Raw genomic sequence first — 17,114 nt, forward strand, 5'->3', positions numbered from 1 at the left:
GAAAAAAAGTATTTAGTCAGCCACCAATTGTGCAAGTTCTCCCACTTAAAAAGATGAGAGAGGCCTGTAATTTTCATCACAGGTAGACGTCAACTATGACAGACAAATTGAGGATAAAAAATCCAGAAAATCACATTGTAGGATTTTTAAGGAATTTATTTGCAAATTATGGTGGAAAATAAGTATTTGGTCACCTTCAAAGAAGCAAGATTGCTGGCTCTCACAGACCTGTAACTTCTTCTTTAAGAGGCTCCTCTGTCCTCCACTCGTTACCTGTATTAATGGCACCTGTTTGAACTTGTTAACAGTATAAAAGACACCTGTCCACAACCTCAAACAGTCACACTCCAAACTCCACTATGGCCAAGACCAAAGAGCTGTCAAAGGACACCAGAAACAAAATTGTAGACCTGCACCAGGCTGGGAAGACTGAATCTGCAATAGGTAAGCAGCTTGGTTTGAAAAATCAACTGTGGGAGCAATTATTAGGAAATGGAAGACATACAAGACCACTGATAATCTCCCTCGATCTGGGGCTCCACGCAAGATCTCACCCCGTGGGGTCAAAATGATCACAAGAACGGTGAGCAAAAATCCCAGAACCACACGGGGGGACCTAGTGAATGACCTGCAGAGAGCTGGGACCAAAGTAACAAAGCCTACCATCAGTAACACACTACGCCGCCAGGGACTCAAATCCTGCAGTGCCAGACGTGTCCCCCTGCTTAAGCCAGTACATGTCCAGGCCCGTCTGAAGTTTGCTAGAGTGCATTTGGATGATCCAGAAGAGGATTGGGAGAATGTCATATGGTCAGATGAAACCAAAATAGAAAGTTTTGGTAAAAACTCAACTCGTCGTGTTTGGAGGACAAAGAATGCTGAGTTGCATCCAAAGAACACCATACCTACTGTGAAGCATGGGGGTGGAAACATCATGCTTTGGGGCTGTTTTTCTGCAAAGGGACCAGGACGACTGATCCGTGTAAAGGAAAGAATGAATGGGGTCATGTATCGTGAGATTTTGAGTGAAAACCTCCTTCCCTCAGCAAGGGCATTGAAGATGAAACGTGGCTGGGTCTTTCAGCATGACAATGATCCCAAACACACCGCCCGGGCAACAAAGGAGTGGCTTCGTAAGAAGCATTTCAAGGTCCTGGAGTGGCCTAGCCAGTCTCCAGATCTCAACCCCATAGAAAATCTTTGGAGGGAGTTGAAAGTCTGTGTTGCCCAGCGACAGCCCCAAAACATCACTGCTCTAGAGGAGATCTGCATGGAGGAATGGGCCAAAATACCAGCAACAGTGTGTGAAAACCTTGTGAAGACTTACAGAAAACGTTTGACCTTTGTCATTGCCAACAAAGGGTATATAACAAAGTATTGAGAAACTTTTGTTATTGACCAAATACTTATTTTCCACCATAATTTGCAAATAAATTCATAAAAAATCCTACAATGTGATTTTCTGGAGAAAAAAAATCTAATTTTGTCTGTCATAGTTGACGTGCACCTATGATGAAAATTACAGGTCTCTCTCATATTTTTAAGTGGGAGAACTTCCACAATTGGTGGCTGACTAAATACTTTTTTCCCCACTGTATACTCAGATACACAAAATACATCTGGTTTCAGATCTAGAAGATTCTCCTCTTCAATAGTAATATCATAAATTCTGACCAGTAACTTACCTAGGGTGAAAGGTCACTGATCCATCATTAAAATGTATAGGATGGTCCATAGAGATGTCACTCTTCATGGACAGATGACTGGGTACTGGAGAGACTGATCTCCGAATTTGGTTGGAGATTCTGGAAAACATAATAAATCCCCATGAAACTACATTTTAAAATATTTCAAAACTATATTTCAATAGATAAAATACATTACATGAAGCAATAAAATATATGCCATTACATAAAGCAAAAAACATACACTGAGTATACAAAACATTAAGAACACCTTCCTAATATTGAGTTGCACCTCCCCTCTCTTTTGCCCTCAGAACAGCCTCAACTCGTCGGGGCATGGACTCTACAAGGTGTCGAAAGCGTCCCACAGTGATGCTGGCCCATGTTGACTCCAATGCGTCCCACAGTTGTGTCAAAATGGCTGGATGTCCTTTGGGTAGTGGACCACTCTTGATACACACAGGAAACTTTTGAGCGTGAACAACCCAGCAGCGTTGCAGTTCTTGACAAAAACCTGTGTGCTTGGTACCTACTACCATACCCCGTTCAAAGACACTTAAATATTTTGTCTTGCCTATTCACCATCTGAATGGCACATTTACACAATCCATGTCTCAAGGCTTAAAAATCCTTCTTTAACCTGTCTGCTCTCCTTCATCTACACTGATTGAAGTTGATTTAACAAGTTACATAAATAAGAGATCATATCTTTCACCTGGATTCACCTTATCAATCTATGTCATGGAAAAAGCAGGTGTTCATAATGTTTTGTACACTCAGTGTATTAAAATATGACATAAACAACTAATTATAAGCAGATGCTTTATAGTATATGCTCAGATACACAAAATACATCTTGTTTCAGATCTTGAAGATTCTCATCTTCAATAGTAATATGATACATTTTTACCTAGGGTCAAAGGTCACTGGTCCATCACTAAAATGTATAGGATGATCCATAGAGAAGTCACTCTTCATGGACAGATGACTGGGTACTGGAGAGACTGATCTCAGAGTTTGGTTGGAGATTCTGGAAAACATAATAAATCCCCATGAAACTACATTTTAAAATATATCAAAACTATATTTCAAGAGAAAAAATACATTACATGAAGCAATAAAATATATGCCATTACATAAAGCAAAAAACTTACACTGATTATACAAAACATTAAGAACACCTTCCTAATATTGAGTTTCACCTCCCCTCTCTTTTTCCCTCAGAACAGCCTCAACTCGTCGGGGCATGGACTCTACAATTAAACCTCCACTTTGTCACTGATTGGGTGTCGTCGGGTGAGGTCGTCGGGTAAGCTTGGCTTTATACATAGTTTGGGCTTTGTCGAGTAAGGCTTAAACTATGTATTTAGATTGTAGTTAGGTATTGTAGGTAGTTATCGTGGGTTGTTGTATGTAATTATTGTAGGTTAGTATTGTATTCGGCTGAGCCCGGTGTAGCACGAAGCTAGCTGGCTAATCCACTACCTAGCGGGTAGCTACTGGAAACTATTAGCATCGGTATAGTTGTTTCACGCCTGAGTACCTGTAATTATGCCAGCTGGCTGCCTACAATAATTACATACAATATTTGCCTACCATTCAGCTGTTTTCTAACCTCATCGTCTGAACCGTTAACGTTAGGTAGCAAGTGGCTACTGTGCTTGAAATTTAGCTAGCTTGTTGCTACCTGGATAGCAACTAGTAAACAATAGCTGGAACGTCCTGGCGAACAGACGCGAACTGGCTGAGTCAATTCAGTGGCTAGCTTTGCACTTGGCTAGCTAACAGTAGCTGCTAGGGGTAAGTCATAACCTACATTTGTGTTTTAATTTTACATATTGGTAGCTAGAGTCGTTCAAGGAATTCGGGACATGGGTGACTAGTTAACGTTAGTTTTGCTCTCTCTCTGAAAGCAATGGCTAGCTAGTATGCTAACTATTCTAGCTAACTAACTGGCTGAATAAGTTGACGACGGACTCGCTCAAGCTGTCGGGACTAACACACAACGTTAGACACGGACACGAATGATCTGCTTGGCGTGTTGACACACTGGTGGTTTGTTGTGGCCGAGTATTGGTGCTAAACCGTGTTGTTGGAGTCCGGCATGCTAGCTGGCTGTGGCGTCTTATGACTAGGTGCCCTGGACGATTTTCACGGAAGAATACTGTACCTAGTTAGCTAAATGAATAAACTAAGTTAGTCTATTCCTAGAAACATTGATCCGCTGTAGTTTACAACAATTATAGTTTCTGAGGTGGAAGTTGGGAGAGTTATATTTGGGTGTTGTGGTGAGGGAGGCCCCGCTCTCTCCTTTCCCAGATGTTTAGTTCATTTCATTCCGATCTCCTTTGCATTATTGTAGCCATTTTCTGCAGCCTGTCAACTATGCCTCTGCCTATCCCTGTTCTCTCCTCTCCGCACAGGCTATACAAACGCCTCACACCGCGTGGCTGCTGCCTCTCTAACCTGGTGGTCCCTGCACGCACCACCCATGTGGAGTTCCAGGTCTCAGGCAGCCTCTGGAACTGCCGTTCTGCTGCCAACAAGGCAGAGTTCATCTCAGCCTATGCTACCCTCCAGTCCCTCGACTTCTTGGCGCTGACGGAAACATGGATTACCACTGAAAACACTGCTACTCCTACTGCTCTCTCCTCATCTGACCATGTCTTCTCGCATACCCCGAGAGCATCTAGTCAGCGGGGTGGTGGCACAGGAATCCTCATCTCTTCCAAATGGACATTCTCTATTTTTCCCCTGACCCATCTGTCTATCTCCTCATTTGAATTCCATGCTGTCACAGTCACTAGCCCATTTAAGCTTAATATCCTTGTCATCTATCGCCCTCCAGGTTCCCTTGGAGAGTTCATCAATGAGCTTGACGCCTTGATAAGTTCCTTTCCTGAGGACGGCTCACCCCTCACAGTTCTGGGGGACTTCAACCTCCCTACGTCTAACTTTGACTCATTTCTCTCTGCCTCCTTCTTTCCACTCCTCTCCTCTTTTGACCTCACCCTCTCACCATCCCCCCCTACTCACAAGGCAGGCAATACGCTTGACCTCATCTTTACTAGATGCTGTTCTTCTACTAATCTCACTGCAACTCCCCTCCATGTCTCCGACCACTACTTTGTATCCTTTTCTCTCTCGCTCTCCTCCAACACTACTCACTCTGCCCCTACTCAGATGGTAATGCACCATTGCAACCTTCGCTCTCTCTCTCCCGCTACTCTCTCCTCTTCCATCCTATCATCTCTTCCCTCTGCTCAAACCTTCTCCCTCCAATCTCCTGATTCTGCCTCCTCAATCCTCCTCTCCTCCCTTTCTGCCACCTTTGACTCTCTATGTCCCCTATCCTCCCGGCCGGCTCGGTCCTCCCCTCCAGCTCCGTGGCTTGATGACTCATTGCGAGCTCACAGAACAGGGCTCCGGGCAGCCGAGCGGAAATGGAGGAAAACTAGACTCCCTGCGGACCTGGCATCTTTTCACTCCCTCCTCCCTACATTTTCTTCATCTGTTTCTGCTGCCAAGACCACTTTCTACCACTCTAAATTCCAAGCATCTGCCTCTAACCCTAGGAAGCTCTTTGCCACCTTCTCCTCCCTGCTGAATCCCCCCCCCCCCTCCTCCCTCTCTGTGGATGACTTCGTCAACCATTTTGAAAAGAAGGTTGACGACATCCGATCCTCGTTTGTTAAGTCAAATGACACTGCTGGTCCTGCTCACACTGCCCTACCCTATGCTTTGACTTCTTTCTCCCCTCTCTCTCCAGATAAAATCTTGCGACTAGTGACTGCAGGCTGCCCAACAACCTGCCCGCTTGACCCCAACCCCTCCTCTCTTCTCCAGACCATCTCTGGTGACCTTCTCCCTTACCTCACCTCGCTGATCAACTCATCCTTGACCGCTGACTATGTCCCTTCCGTCTTCAAGAGAGCGAGAGTTGCACCCCTTCTCAAAAAACCAACACTCGATCCCTCTGATGTCAACAACTACAGACCAGTATCCCTTCTTTCTTTTCTCTCCAAAACTATTGAGCGTGCCGTCTTTAGCCAACTCTCTTGCTATCTCTCTCAGAATGACCTTCTTGATCCAAACCAGTCAGGTTTCAAGACTGGTCATTCAACTGAGACTGCTCTTCTCTGTGTCACGGAGGCTCTCCGCACTGCTAAAGCTAACTCTCTCTCCTCTGCTCTTGTCCTTCTAGACCTGTCTGCTGCCTTTGATACTGTGAACCATCAGATCCTCCTCTCCACCCTCTCCGAGCTGGGCATCTCCGGCGCGGCTCACTCTTGGATTGCGTCCTACCTGACCGGTCGCTCCTACCAAGTGGCGTGGCGAGAAGCTGTCTCCGCCCCACGTGCTCTCACCACTGGTGTCCCCCAGGGCTCAGTTCTAGGCCCTCTCCTATTCTCGCTATACACCAAGTCACTTGGCTCTGTCATATCCTCACATGGCCTCTCCTATCATTGCTACGCAGACGACACACAACTAAACTCCTCCTTTCCCACTTCTGATAACCAGGTGGCGAATTGCATCTCTGCATGTCTGGCAGACATATCAGTATGGATGACGGATCACCACCTCAAGCTGAACCTTGGCAAGTTGGAGCTGCTCTTCCTCCCGGGGAAGGACTACCCGTTCCATGATCTCGCCATCACGGTTGACAACTCCGTTGTGTCCTCCTCCCAGAGTGTGAAGAGCCTTGGCGTGACCCTGGACAATACCCTGTCGTTCTCCGCTAACATCAAGGCGGTGACCCGATCCTGTAGGTTATTGCTCTACAACATTCAGAGAGTACGACCCTGCCTTACACAGGAAGCGGCACAGGTCCTAATCCAGGCACTTGTCATCTCCCGTCTGGATTACTGCAAGTCGCTGTTGGCTGGGCTCCCTGCCTGTGCCATTAAACCCCTACAACTCATCCAGAATGCCGCAGCCCGTCTGGTGTTCAACCTTCCCAAGTTCTCTCACGTCACCCCGCTCCTCCGCACACTACACTGGCTTCCAATTGAAGCTCGCATCTGCTACAAGACCATGGTGCTTGCCTACGGAGCTGTGAGGGGAACGGCACCTCCGTACCTTCAGGCTCTGATCAGTCCCTACACCCAAACGAGGGCATTGCGTTCATCCACCTCTGGCCTGCTGGCTCCCCTACCTCTGCTGAAGCACAGTTCCCGCTCAGCCCAGTCAAAACTGTTCGCTGCTCTGGCACCCCAATGCTGGAACAAGCTCCCTCACGACGCCAGGACAGCGGAGTCACTCACCACCTTCCGGAGACATTTGAAACCCCACCTCTTTAAGGAACACCTGGGATAGGATAAAGTAATCCTTCTACCCCCCCTTACCCCACCCCAAAGAAAGAAAGAGAAAAAAAAACATATTGTAAAGTGGTTATCCCACTGGCTATAAGGTGAATGCACCAATTTGTAAGTCGCTCTGGATAAGAGCGTCTGCTAAATGACGTAAATGTAAATGTAAATGTACAAGGTGTTGAAAGCGTCCCACAGGGATGCTGGCCCATGTTGACTCCAATGCGTCCCACATTTGTTTCAAAATGGCTGGATGTCCTTTGGGTAGTGGACCACTCTTGATACACACAGGAAACTTTTGAGCGTGAACAACCCAGCAGCGTTGCAGTTCTTGACAAACACCTGTGTGCCTGGTACCTACTACCATACCCCGTTCAAAGACACTTCAATATTTTGTCTTGCCTATTCACCATCTGAATGGCACATTTACACAATCCATGTCTCAATTGTCTCAAGGCTTAAAAATCATTCATTAACCTGTCTCCTCCCCTTCATCTACACTGATTGAAGTTGATTTAACAACTTACATAAATAAGAGATCATATCTTTCACCTGGATTCACCTTATCAATCTATGTCATGGAAAAAGCAGGTGTTCATAATGTTTTCTACACTCAGTGTATTAAAATATATGACATAAACAAATAATTATAAGCAGATGCTTTACAGTATATAGTCAGATACACAAAATACATCTTGTTTCAGATCTTGAAGATTCTCATCTTCAATAATAATATGATACATTTTTACCTAGGGTCAAAGGTCACTGGTCCATTACTAAAATGGATAGGATGATCCATAGAGAAGTCACTCTTCATGGACAGATGACTGGGTACTGGAGAGGCTGATCTCCGAATTTGGTTGGAGATTCAGGAAAACATAATAAATCCCCATGAAACTACATTTTAAAATATATCAAAACTATATTTCAATAGATAAAATACATTACATGAAGCAATAAAATATATGCCATTACATAAAGCAAAAAACATACACTGAGTATACAAAACATTAAGAACACCTTCCTAATATTGAGTTTCACCTCCCCTCTCTTTTTCCCTCAGAACAGCCTCAACTCGTCGGGGCATGGACTCTACAATTAAACCTCCATTTTGTCACTGATTGGGTGTCGTCGGGTGAGGTCGTCGGGTAAGCTTGGCTTTATACATAGTTTGGGCTTTGTCGAGTAAGGCTTAAACTATGTATTTAGATTGTAGTTAGGTATTGTAGGTAGTTATCGTGGGTTGTTGTATGTAATTATTGTAGGTTAGTATTGTATTCGGCTGAGCCCGGTGTAGCACGAAGCTAGGTGGCTAATCCACTACCTAGCGGGTAGCTACTGGAAACTATTAGCAACGGTATAGTTGTTTCACGCCTGAGTGCCTGTAATTACGCCAGCTGGCTGCCTACAATAATTACATACAATATTTGCCTACCATTCAGCTGTTTTCTAACCTCATTGTCTGAACCGTTAACGTTAGGTAGTAAGTGGCTACTGTGCTTGAAATTTAGCTAGCTTGTTGCTACCTGGATAGCAACTAGTAAACAATAGCTGGAATGTCCTGGCGAACAGACGCGAACTGGCTGAGTCAAATCAGTGGCTAGCTTTGCACTTGGCTAGCTAACAGTAGCTGCTAGGGGTAAGTCATAACCTACATTTGTGTTTTAATTTTACATATTGGTAGCTAGAGTCGTCCAAGGAATTCGGGACATGGGTGACTAGTTAACGTTAGTTTTGCTCTCTCTGTGTGTTCGTGCCGTGAAAGGAGGGGTTTCTTCTTTGTCTGAAAGCAATGGCTAGCTAGTATGCTAACTATTCTAGCTAACTAACTGGCTGAATAAGTTGACGACGGACTCGCTCAAGCTGTCGGGACTAACACACAACGTTAGACACGGACACGAACGATCTGCTTGGCGTGTTGACACACTGGTGATTTGTTGTGGCCGAGTATTGGTGCTAAACCGTGATGTTGGAGTCCGGCATGCTGGCTGGCTGTGGCGTCTTATGACTAGGTGCCCTGGACGATTTTCACGGAAGAATACTGTACCTAGTTAGCTAGCTGAATAAACGAAGTTAGTCTATTCCTAGAAACATTGAACCGCTGTAGTTTACAACAATTATAGTTTCTGTGGTGGAAGTTGGGAGAGTTATATTTGGGTGTTGTGGTGAGGGAGGCCCCGCTCTCTCCTTTCCCAGATGTTTAGTTCATTTCATTCCGATCTCCTTTGCATTATTGTAGCCATTTTCTGCAGCCTGTCAACTATGCCTCTGTCTATCCCTGTTCTCTCCTCTCCGCACAGGCTATACAAACGCCTCACACCGCGTGGCTGCTGCCTCTCTAACCTGGTGGTCCCTGCACGCACCACCCACGTGGAGTTCCAGGTCTCAGGCAGCCTCTGGAACTGCCGTTCTGCTGCCAACAAGGCAGAGTTCATCTCAGCCTATGCTACCCTCCAGTCCCTCGACTTCTTGGCGCTGACGGAAACATGGAATACCACTGAAAACACTGCTACTCCTACTGCTCTCTCCTCAGCTGACCATATGTTCTCGCATACCCCGAGAGCATCTCGTGGTGGCACAGGAATCCTCATCTCTCCCAAATGGACATTCTCTATTTTCCCCCTGACCCATCTGTCTATCTCCTCATTTGAATTCCATGCTGTCACAGTCACTAGCCCATTTAAGCTTAATATCCTTGTCATCTATCGCCCTCCAGGTTCCCTTGGAGAGTTCATCAATGAGCTTGACGCCTTGATAAGTTCCTTTCCTGAGGATGGCTCACCCCTCACAGTTCTGGGGGACTTCAACCTCCCTACGTCTAACTTTGACTCATTTCTCTCTGCCTCCTTCTTTCCACTCCTCTCCTCTTTTGACCTCACCCTCTCACCATCCCCCCCTACTCACAAGGCAGGCAATACGCTTGACCTCATCTTTACTAGATGCTGTTCTTCTACTAATCTCACTGCAACTCCCCTCCATGTCTCCGACCACTACTTTGTATCCTTTTCTCTCTCGCTCTCCTCCAACACTACTCACTCTGCCCCTACTCAGATGGTAATGCGCCGTTGCAACCGTCGCTCTCTCTCTCCCGCTACTCTCTCCTCTTCCATCCTATCATCTCTTCCCTCTGCTCAATCCTTCTCCCTCCAATCTCCTGATTCTGCCTCCTCAATCCTCCTCTCCTCCCTTTCTGCATCCTTTGACTCTCTATGTCCCCTATCATCCCGGCCGCTTCGGTCCTCCCCTCCAGCTCCGTGGCTTGATGACTCATTGCGAGCTCACAGAACAGGGCTCCGGGCAGCCGAGCGGAAATGGAGGAAAACTAGACTCCCTGCGGACCTGGCATCTTTTCACTCCCTCCTCTCTACATTTTCTTCATCTGTTTCTGCTGCTAAGGCCACTTTCTACCACTCTAAATTCCAAGCATCTGCCTCTAACCCTAGGAAGCTCTTTGCCACCTTCTCCTCCCTGCTGAATCCTCCTCCCCCCCTCCTCCCTCTCTGTGGATGACTTCGTCAACCATTTTGAAAAGAAGGTTGACGACATCCGATCCTCGTTTGTTAAGTCAAATGACACTGCTGGTCCTGCTCACACTGCCCTACCCTATGCTTTGACTTCTTTCTCCCCTCTCTCTCCAGATAAAATCTTGCGACTTGTGACGGCCGGCCGCCCAACAACCTGCCCGCTTGACCCTATCGCCTCCTCTCTTCTCCAGACCATCTCCGGTGACCTTCTCCCTTACCTCACCTCGCTGATCAACTCATCCTTGACCGCTGGCTATGTCCCTTCCGTCTTCAAGAGAGCGAGAGTTGCACCCTTTCTCAAAAAACCAACACTCGATCCCTCTGATGTCAACAACTACAGACCAGTATCCCTTCTTTCTTTTCTCTCCAAAACTATTGTGCGTGCCGTCTTTAGCCAACTCTCTTGCTATCTCTCTCAGAATGACCTTCTTGATCCAAACCAGTCAGGTTTCAAGACTGGTCATTCAACTGAGACTGCTCTTCTCTGTGTCACGGAGGCTCTCCGCACTGCTAAAGCTAACTCTCTCTCCTCTGCTCTTGTCCTTCTAGACCTGTCTGCTGCCTTTGATACTGTGAACCATCAGATCCTCCTCTCCACCCTCTCCGAGCTGGGCATCTCCGGCGCGGCTCACTCTTGGATTGCGTCCTACCTGACCGGTCGCTCCTACCAAGTGGTGTGGCGAGAAGCTGTCTCCGCACCACGTGCTCTCACCACTGGTGTCCCCCAGGGCTCAGTTCTATGCCCTCTCCTATTCTCGCTATACACCAAGTCACTTGGCTCTGTCATATCCTCACATGGCCTCTCCTATCATTGCTACGCAGACGACACGCAACTAATCTTCTCCTTTCCCCCTTCTGATAACCAGGTGGCGAATCGCATCTCTGCATGTCTGGCAGACATATCAGTATGGATGACGGATCACCACCTCAAGCTGAACCTTGGCAAGACGGAGCTGCTCTTCCTCCCAGGGAAGGACTGCCCGTTCCATGATCTCGCCATCACGGTTGACAACTCCGTTGTGTCCTCCTCCCAGAGTGCGAAGAGCCTTGGCGTGACCCTGGACAACACCCTGTCGTTCTCCGCTAACATCAAGGCGGTGACCTGATCCTGTAGGTTCATGCTCTACAACATTCGGAGAGTACGACCCTGCCTTACACAGGAAGCGGCACAGGTCCTAATCCAGGCACTTGTCATCTCCCGTCTGGATTACTGCAACTCGCTGTTGGCTGGGCTCCCTGCCTGTGCCATTAAACCCCTACAACTCATCCAGAATGCCGCAGCCCGTCTGGTGTTCAACCTTCCCAAGTTCTCTCACGTCACCCCGCTCCTCCGCACACTACACTGGCTTCCAGTTGAAGCTCGCATCTGCTACAAGACCATGGTGCTTGCCTACGGAGCTGTGAGGGGAACGGCACCTCCGTACCTTCAGGCTCTGATCAGTCCCTACACCCAAACGAGGGCATTGCGTTCATCCACCTCTGACCTGCTGGCTCCCCTACCTCTGCTGAAGCACAGTTCCCGCTCAGCCCAGTCAAAACTGTTCGCTGCTCTGGCTCAGGTATCAACTGGTGATTAGGATTGTTAGATGAACCCACTAAGTTCCTGATGAACTCAACTGGTGAGCCTCTTTAGCAGCTAGTTCCATGGACACACTGATTTCAATGTCCTTTGCCGAGGTCAGATGACTTTCAGTCAACAGTCTCTTTTGTGTAGCTTCACTCCGTAGCCCACATACTAGTCTGTCTCTAATGATGTCATTTAGAACAGCATTAAACTCACAGTGTTCTTGTAGTTTCTTTAATGCAGCAGCAAACATTGTTACTGATTCTCCCTCTTCCTGATGTCTCCTGTGGAACCTGAACCTTTCAGCATTAACTAGTGGTTCTGGTGAAAAATGTCCTTTAAGTATCTCCACAATATCCCCATACGTCTTATTACCTGTTCTGTCTGGCTGTAGCAGGCTACCTAGTAAATTACATGTCTTTGGCCCCATTACACTAAAACATGGAGGCACAATGTTGTCTGACAACCTGACAACTCTTTCTTAGCTTAACTCCACGACTCAATACTTTGATCAAACTGTCCAATATTTCCAACAATTCCAATAATTGTTCATTTCTCAATAAGCTCCTGATTGTCACTCACTTCAATATTGTCCTCAACCACAGCAATATTTTCCTTAGTCACATGATCTTCATTCACTTCACTCACTGACGTTTCCTCCTAAGTTCGCTCATTTAGCAGTTTTAATTAAAAGGTTATTCTTCACAGTTGAATAAATGTCCTTTCCTTCAATCAATGTATATTCCTCCCTTTTAATCAAGTTGTTTTCCCACTCCGACGTCCGTCTCCAGTCCTTTTCTGCAGTCCATGACGATGTTAACTCTCTTTCTTAGCTAGCTGGACTATGCACTTGCCTCTGCTATCAATACACTGTGCTAACATTAGCCTAGACTGGACCACAGAAAATAACAGTTTTAAACAGTTGTAAAAACCCACTTCTTCCAGACAGAATAGTTCCTGTAGATTCAGACTTACTCATCACCAATCTTTTGTTATGTCTCGTGGGTTTCATAACCACGTCTGTATAACAATTCAATAATGATGAGACAGGAGACAGGAATCAGTTCAACCATTTATCTGGAACGTGATCATCTCAACACATACAAACCCCCATGATGCTCTGCAGCACAACCCCAATATACAACAAATACATAGATAAGTAAATGGACACAAAACAAAACTCATAGAGGAATTTAAATGTTCAGTTGTAGAAAGTAGGGCCATGGGATAGGGTCAGAAAGGTCAGTATGTTTGATAACTGGTTACAGAGGTGACATAACAAGCATAAGGTCCATTATAACACAGTGAAGTAGAGGTGGAAGCTAAAAGCAGACATGGACAGTGAGACGGTGTGAGGAGGTCAGGGGTGAAACACTAGATCAGGACAGGTAGAAATGGCAGGGCTGGAAATAGACACAGAGACACATTCTGATCATGGCTCAGACCTGACCTGAGACACCCAAACAGAAGATGCCATAGCAAAGTCCTGTCCAGTAGGCTATATGGGATTTCCTTTCATCAAAATACAACACATGGAAATGTGTCCAGTGTGTGTGTCTCCAGTGTGTGTGTGTGTCCAGTGTGTTTGTGTGTGTCCAGTGTGTGTGTGTGTGTGTGTGTGTGTGTGTGTGTGTGTGTGTGTGTGTGTGTGTCCAGTGTATGTGTCAGGTGTGTGTGTCCAATGTGTATGTGTGTGGGTCCAGTGTGTGTGTGTGTGTCCAGTGTGTGTGTGTCCAGCATATGTGTGTGTGTCCAGTGTGTGCGTCCAGTGTGTGTGTGTGTTTGTGTGTGTCCAGTGTGTGTGAGTGTGTGTGTCCAGTGTGTGTGTCCAGTGTGTGTGAGTGTGTGTGTGTAAGTGTGTGTGAGTGTGTGTGTGTAAGTGTGTATGTGTGTGTGTCCAGTGTGTGTGAGTGTGTGTGTCCAGTGTGTGTGTCCAGGGTGTGTGTGTGTCCAGTGTGTGTGTGTGTGTGTGTGTGTCCAGTGTGTGTGTGTGTGTGTGTGTGTGTGTGTGTGTGTGTGTGTGTGTGTGTGTGTGTGTGTGTGTGTGTGTGTGTGTGTCCAGTGTGTGTGTGTGTCCTGTGTGTGTGTGTGTGTCCAGGTGTATGTGTGTCCAGTGTGTGTGTGTGTCCAGTGTGTGTGTATGTGTGTGTGTGTGTGTCAGGTGTGTGTGTGTCCAGTGTGTATGTGTGTGTGTCGTGTGTGTGTCCAGTGTGTATGTGTGTGTGTCGTGTGTGTGTGTGTCCAGTGTGTATCTGTGTGGGTCCAGTGTGAGTGTGTCCTGTGTGTGTGTGCGTGTCAGTTTGTGTGTGTGTGTGTGTCCAATGTGTGTGTGTGTGTGTGTCCAGTGTGTGTGAGTGTGTGTGTCCATTGTGTGTGTGTGTGTGTGTGTGTGTGTCCAGTGTGTGTGTCCTGTGTGTGTGTGTGTCAGGTGTGTGTGTGTGTGTCCAGTGTGTGTGTGTCATTTGTGTGTGTTTCCAGTGTGTATGTGTGTGTGTCCTGTGTGTGTGTGTTTGTCCAGTGTGTGTGTGTGTGTGTGTGTGTCCTCTGTGTGTGTGTCGTGTGTGTGTGTCCAGTGTGTATCTGTGTGGGTCCAGTGTGAGTGTGTCCTGTGTGTGTGTGCGTGTCAGTTTGTGTGTGTGTGTGTGTCCAATGTGTGTGTGTGTGTGTGTCCAGTGTGTGTGAGTGTGTGTGTCCATTGTGTGTGTGTGTGTGTGTGTGTGTCCAGTGTGTGTGTCCAGTGTGTGCGTGTGTCAGGTGTGTGTGTGTGTGTGTCCAGTGTGTGTGAGTGTGTGTGTCCAGTGTGTGTGTGTGTCCAGTGTGTGTGTCCTGTGTGTGTGTGTCAGGTGTGTGTGTGTCCAGTGTGTGTGTGTTCAGTGTGTGTGTGTGTGTCCTGTGTTTGTGTTTCCAGTGTGTATGTGTGTGTGTCCTGTGTGTGTGTGTTTGTCCAGTGTGTGTGTGTGTGTGTGTGTGTCCTCTGTGTGTGTGTGTGTGTGTGTGTCCAGTGTGTGTGTGTCCAGTGTGTGTGTGTTCAGTGTGTGTGTGTGTGTCCAATGTGTGTGTGTGTGTGTCCAGAGTGTGTGTGTGTCCATTGTGTGAGTGTGTCCAGTGTGTGGGTGTGTTTGTCCAGTGTGTGTCCAGTGTGTGTGTGTGTGTGTGTGTGATCAGTGTGTCTATCCTGTATGTGTGTGTGTGTGTGTGTGTGTGTACAGTGTGTGTGTATCAAGTGTGTTTGTGTGTCCAGTGTGTGTCAGTGTGTGTCCTGTGTGTGTGTGTGTGTGTGTGTCCAGTGTGTGTGTGTGTCCAGTGTTTGTGTGTGTCCATTGTGTGTGTATGTCCAGTGTGTCAGTGTGTGTGTGTGTCCAGTGTGTGTGTGTGTGTCCAGTGTGTGTGTGTGTCCAGTGTGTGTGTTTGTGTCCAGTGTGTGTGTCTAGTGTGTGTGTGTGTCCAGTGGGTGTGTGTGTGTGTGTCAGTGTTACCATGGTTATTATTTACAGGGACACTGAGGAGTCAACATCAACCCAAAACCCTGGATAGAGGAGCTCAGTGAATGTGGAGTGGAATGTGTTCAGGTGGGTCAGTGTGTCAGAGGAGACTCTGTAGAAGGACAGAGTGCCGGCTGGCCAGTCCAGATACACGCCTACTCTGTGGGAGCTGGAGGAGGGGACGTCTATGGTAGTGGGGTTACTATTGTGCCTGGCTGAGTAACTGTTGTCAGAGCAGAGCAGACTCCAGGACTTGTCATTGTATCCAATCCCACAGTCATAACCCCTTCCTCTCCTGCTGATTCCTTTATATGTCACTCCTATACCAGCCCCTCCCCCACTCCACTCTACCTCCCAGTAACAGCGCCCAGTCAGACCCTCTCTACACAGCACCTGGTACCAGCCCTCAAATCTCTCTGGGTGATCAGGATACGGCTGCTCCTCTCTCCTACATGTCACCTTCCTGTTCTCCTCAGACAGAGAGAGGAATCTGTTTACTGTGTTTAGGTCCAGTGTGAGATCACAGACATCTGATGGATGAAACCAGACACAATATTAGAAATCATCATCATTCACATTAGAATGTTAACTCACTTTTCACTAATTCATTTAATGTAGATGTTTCTAGGTATCAAAAGGAGAAGTTAAGGTAACTTGAGACTTGTTGAATGATCATATGTTATACTGTATGGTAATATAAAACACACTTATTTCCATTAATTACACACACACACACACACACACATCCTGAACACACACACACACACACACAATATTACAAATCATCATCATCCTGAACACACACACACACTGAACACACACACACACACCTTCATGCATGCATGAACACACACACACATTTCTAAAGTAACACAAACACGCCACACACACACACAGACACACACATTGTCAAAGCAACTCTTTGTAAACTTTGGTGTCCCTGATTTGTGCTTCTGTAGAACTACAGCTGATATTTAATATGACCAAGTAAGTAATGATGGTGGTCTTTGACTTTGACTTCACTTGAATTAAGACTTATTCTTAGTCATATTCTTCACAGCAGTCAACACTCACATTTTCTAAGTCCAGGTTTCATTGTGTTCTCTACACCATGTTCCACACTGTAGCGGTAAGCAGAAGAACAGACAGTTATTGAGGGATACACCTGAACTCACACACACACACACACACACACACACACACACACACACACACACACACACACACACACACACACACACACACACACACACACACACACACAGTCAGCATATAACTTTGTCCAAGCGGTGGTAAGAATAATTGTCTGTGTGTGTGTCCAGTGTGTGTGTGCGAGTGTGTGTGGGTTCAGTGTGTGTGTCTGTGTGTGTGTGTGTGTGTGTCTAGTATGTGTGTCCAGTGTGTGTGTGTGTGTGTGTGTGTGTGTGTGTGTGTCTAGTGTGTGTGTGTCCAGTGTGTGTGTCCAGTGTGTGTGTGTCCAGTATGTGTGTGTGTGTGTGTGTGTTTGTGTGTGTATGTCCAGTGTGTGTGTGTCCAGTGTGTGTGCAGTG

The 17,114-nt window shown here is 46.7% G+C and overlaps 2 protein-coding genes across 2 annotated transcripts in view; both read right to left on the reverse strand.

The window, feature by feature from the left end:
- Nucleotides 1-1,681: 1,681 nt before the first annotated feature.
- Nucleotides 1,682-17,114, reverse strand: part of LOC311118044 (uncharacterized protein) — a gene marked incomplete at its 3' end in the record, with an annotated part of 32,788 nt that continues 17,355 nt past the window's right edge. Inside the window, exons 4-5 of the mRNA XM_084192920.1 lie at nt 2,596-2,715; nt 1,682-1,805 (exon numbers count right to left, since the gene is read on the reverse strand). Coding sequence (XP_084049046.1) covers nt 1,682-1,805; nt 2,596-2,715 — 244 coding nt within the window. The remainder of the gene's footprint in view (nt 1,806-2,595; nt 2,716-17,114) is intronic.
- The window catches only part of LOC311118045 (NACHT, LRR and PYD domains-containing protein 3-like), a gene marked incomplete at its 3' end in the record, with an annotated part of 15,169 nt that continues 10,547 nt past the window's right edge, over nt 12,493-17,114 (reverse strand). Inside the window, exons 7-9 of the mRNA XM_084192921.1 lie at nt 16,639-16,685; nt 15,724-16,094; nt 12,493-12,516 (exon numbers count right to left, since the gene is read on the reverse strand). Of these exons, the coding sequence (XP_084049047.1) occupies nt 12,493-12,516; nt 15,724-16,094; nt 16,639-16,685 (442 nt within the window). The remainder of the gene's footprint in view (nt 12,517-15,723; nt 16,095-16,638; nt 16,686-17,114) is intronic.

This window comes from Coregonus lavaretus, assembly GCF_964263955.1.
Source record: "Coregonus lavaretus genome assembly, contig: HAP1_SCAFFOLD_3119, whole genome shotgun sequence".
In the NCBI taxonomy this organism is placed as follows: Eukaryota; Metazoa; Chordata; class Actinopteri; order Salmoniformes; family Salmonidae; genus Coregonus; species Coregonus lavaretus.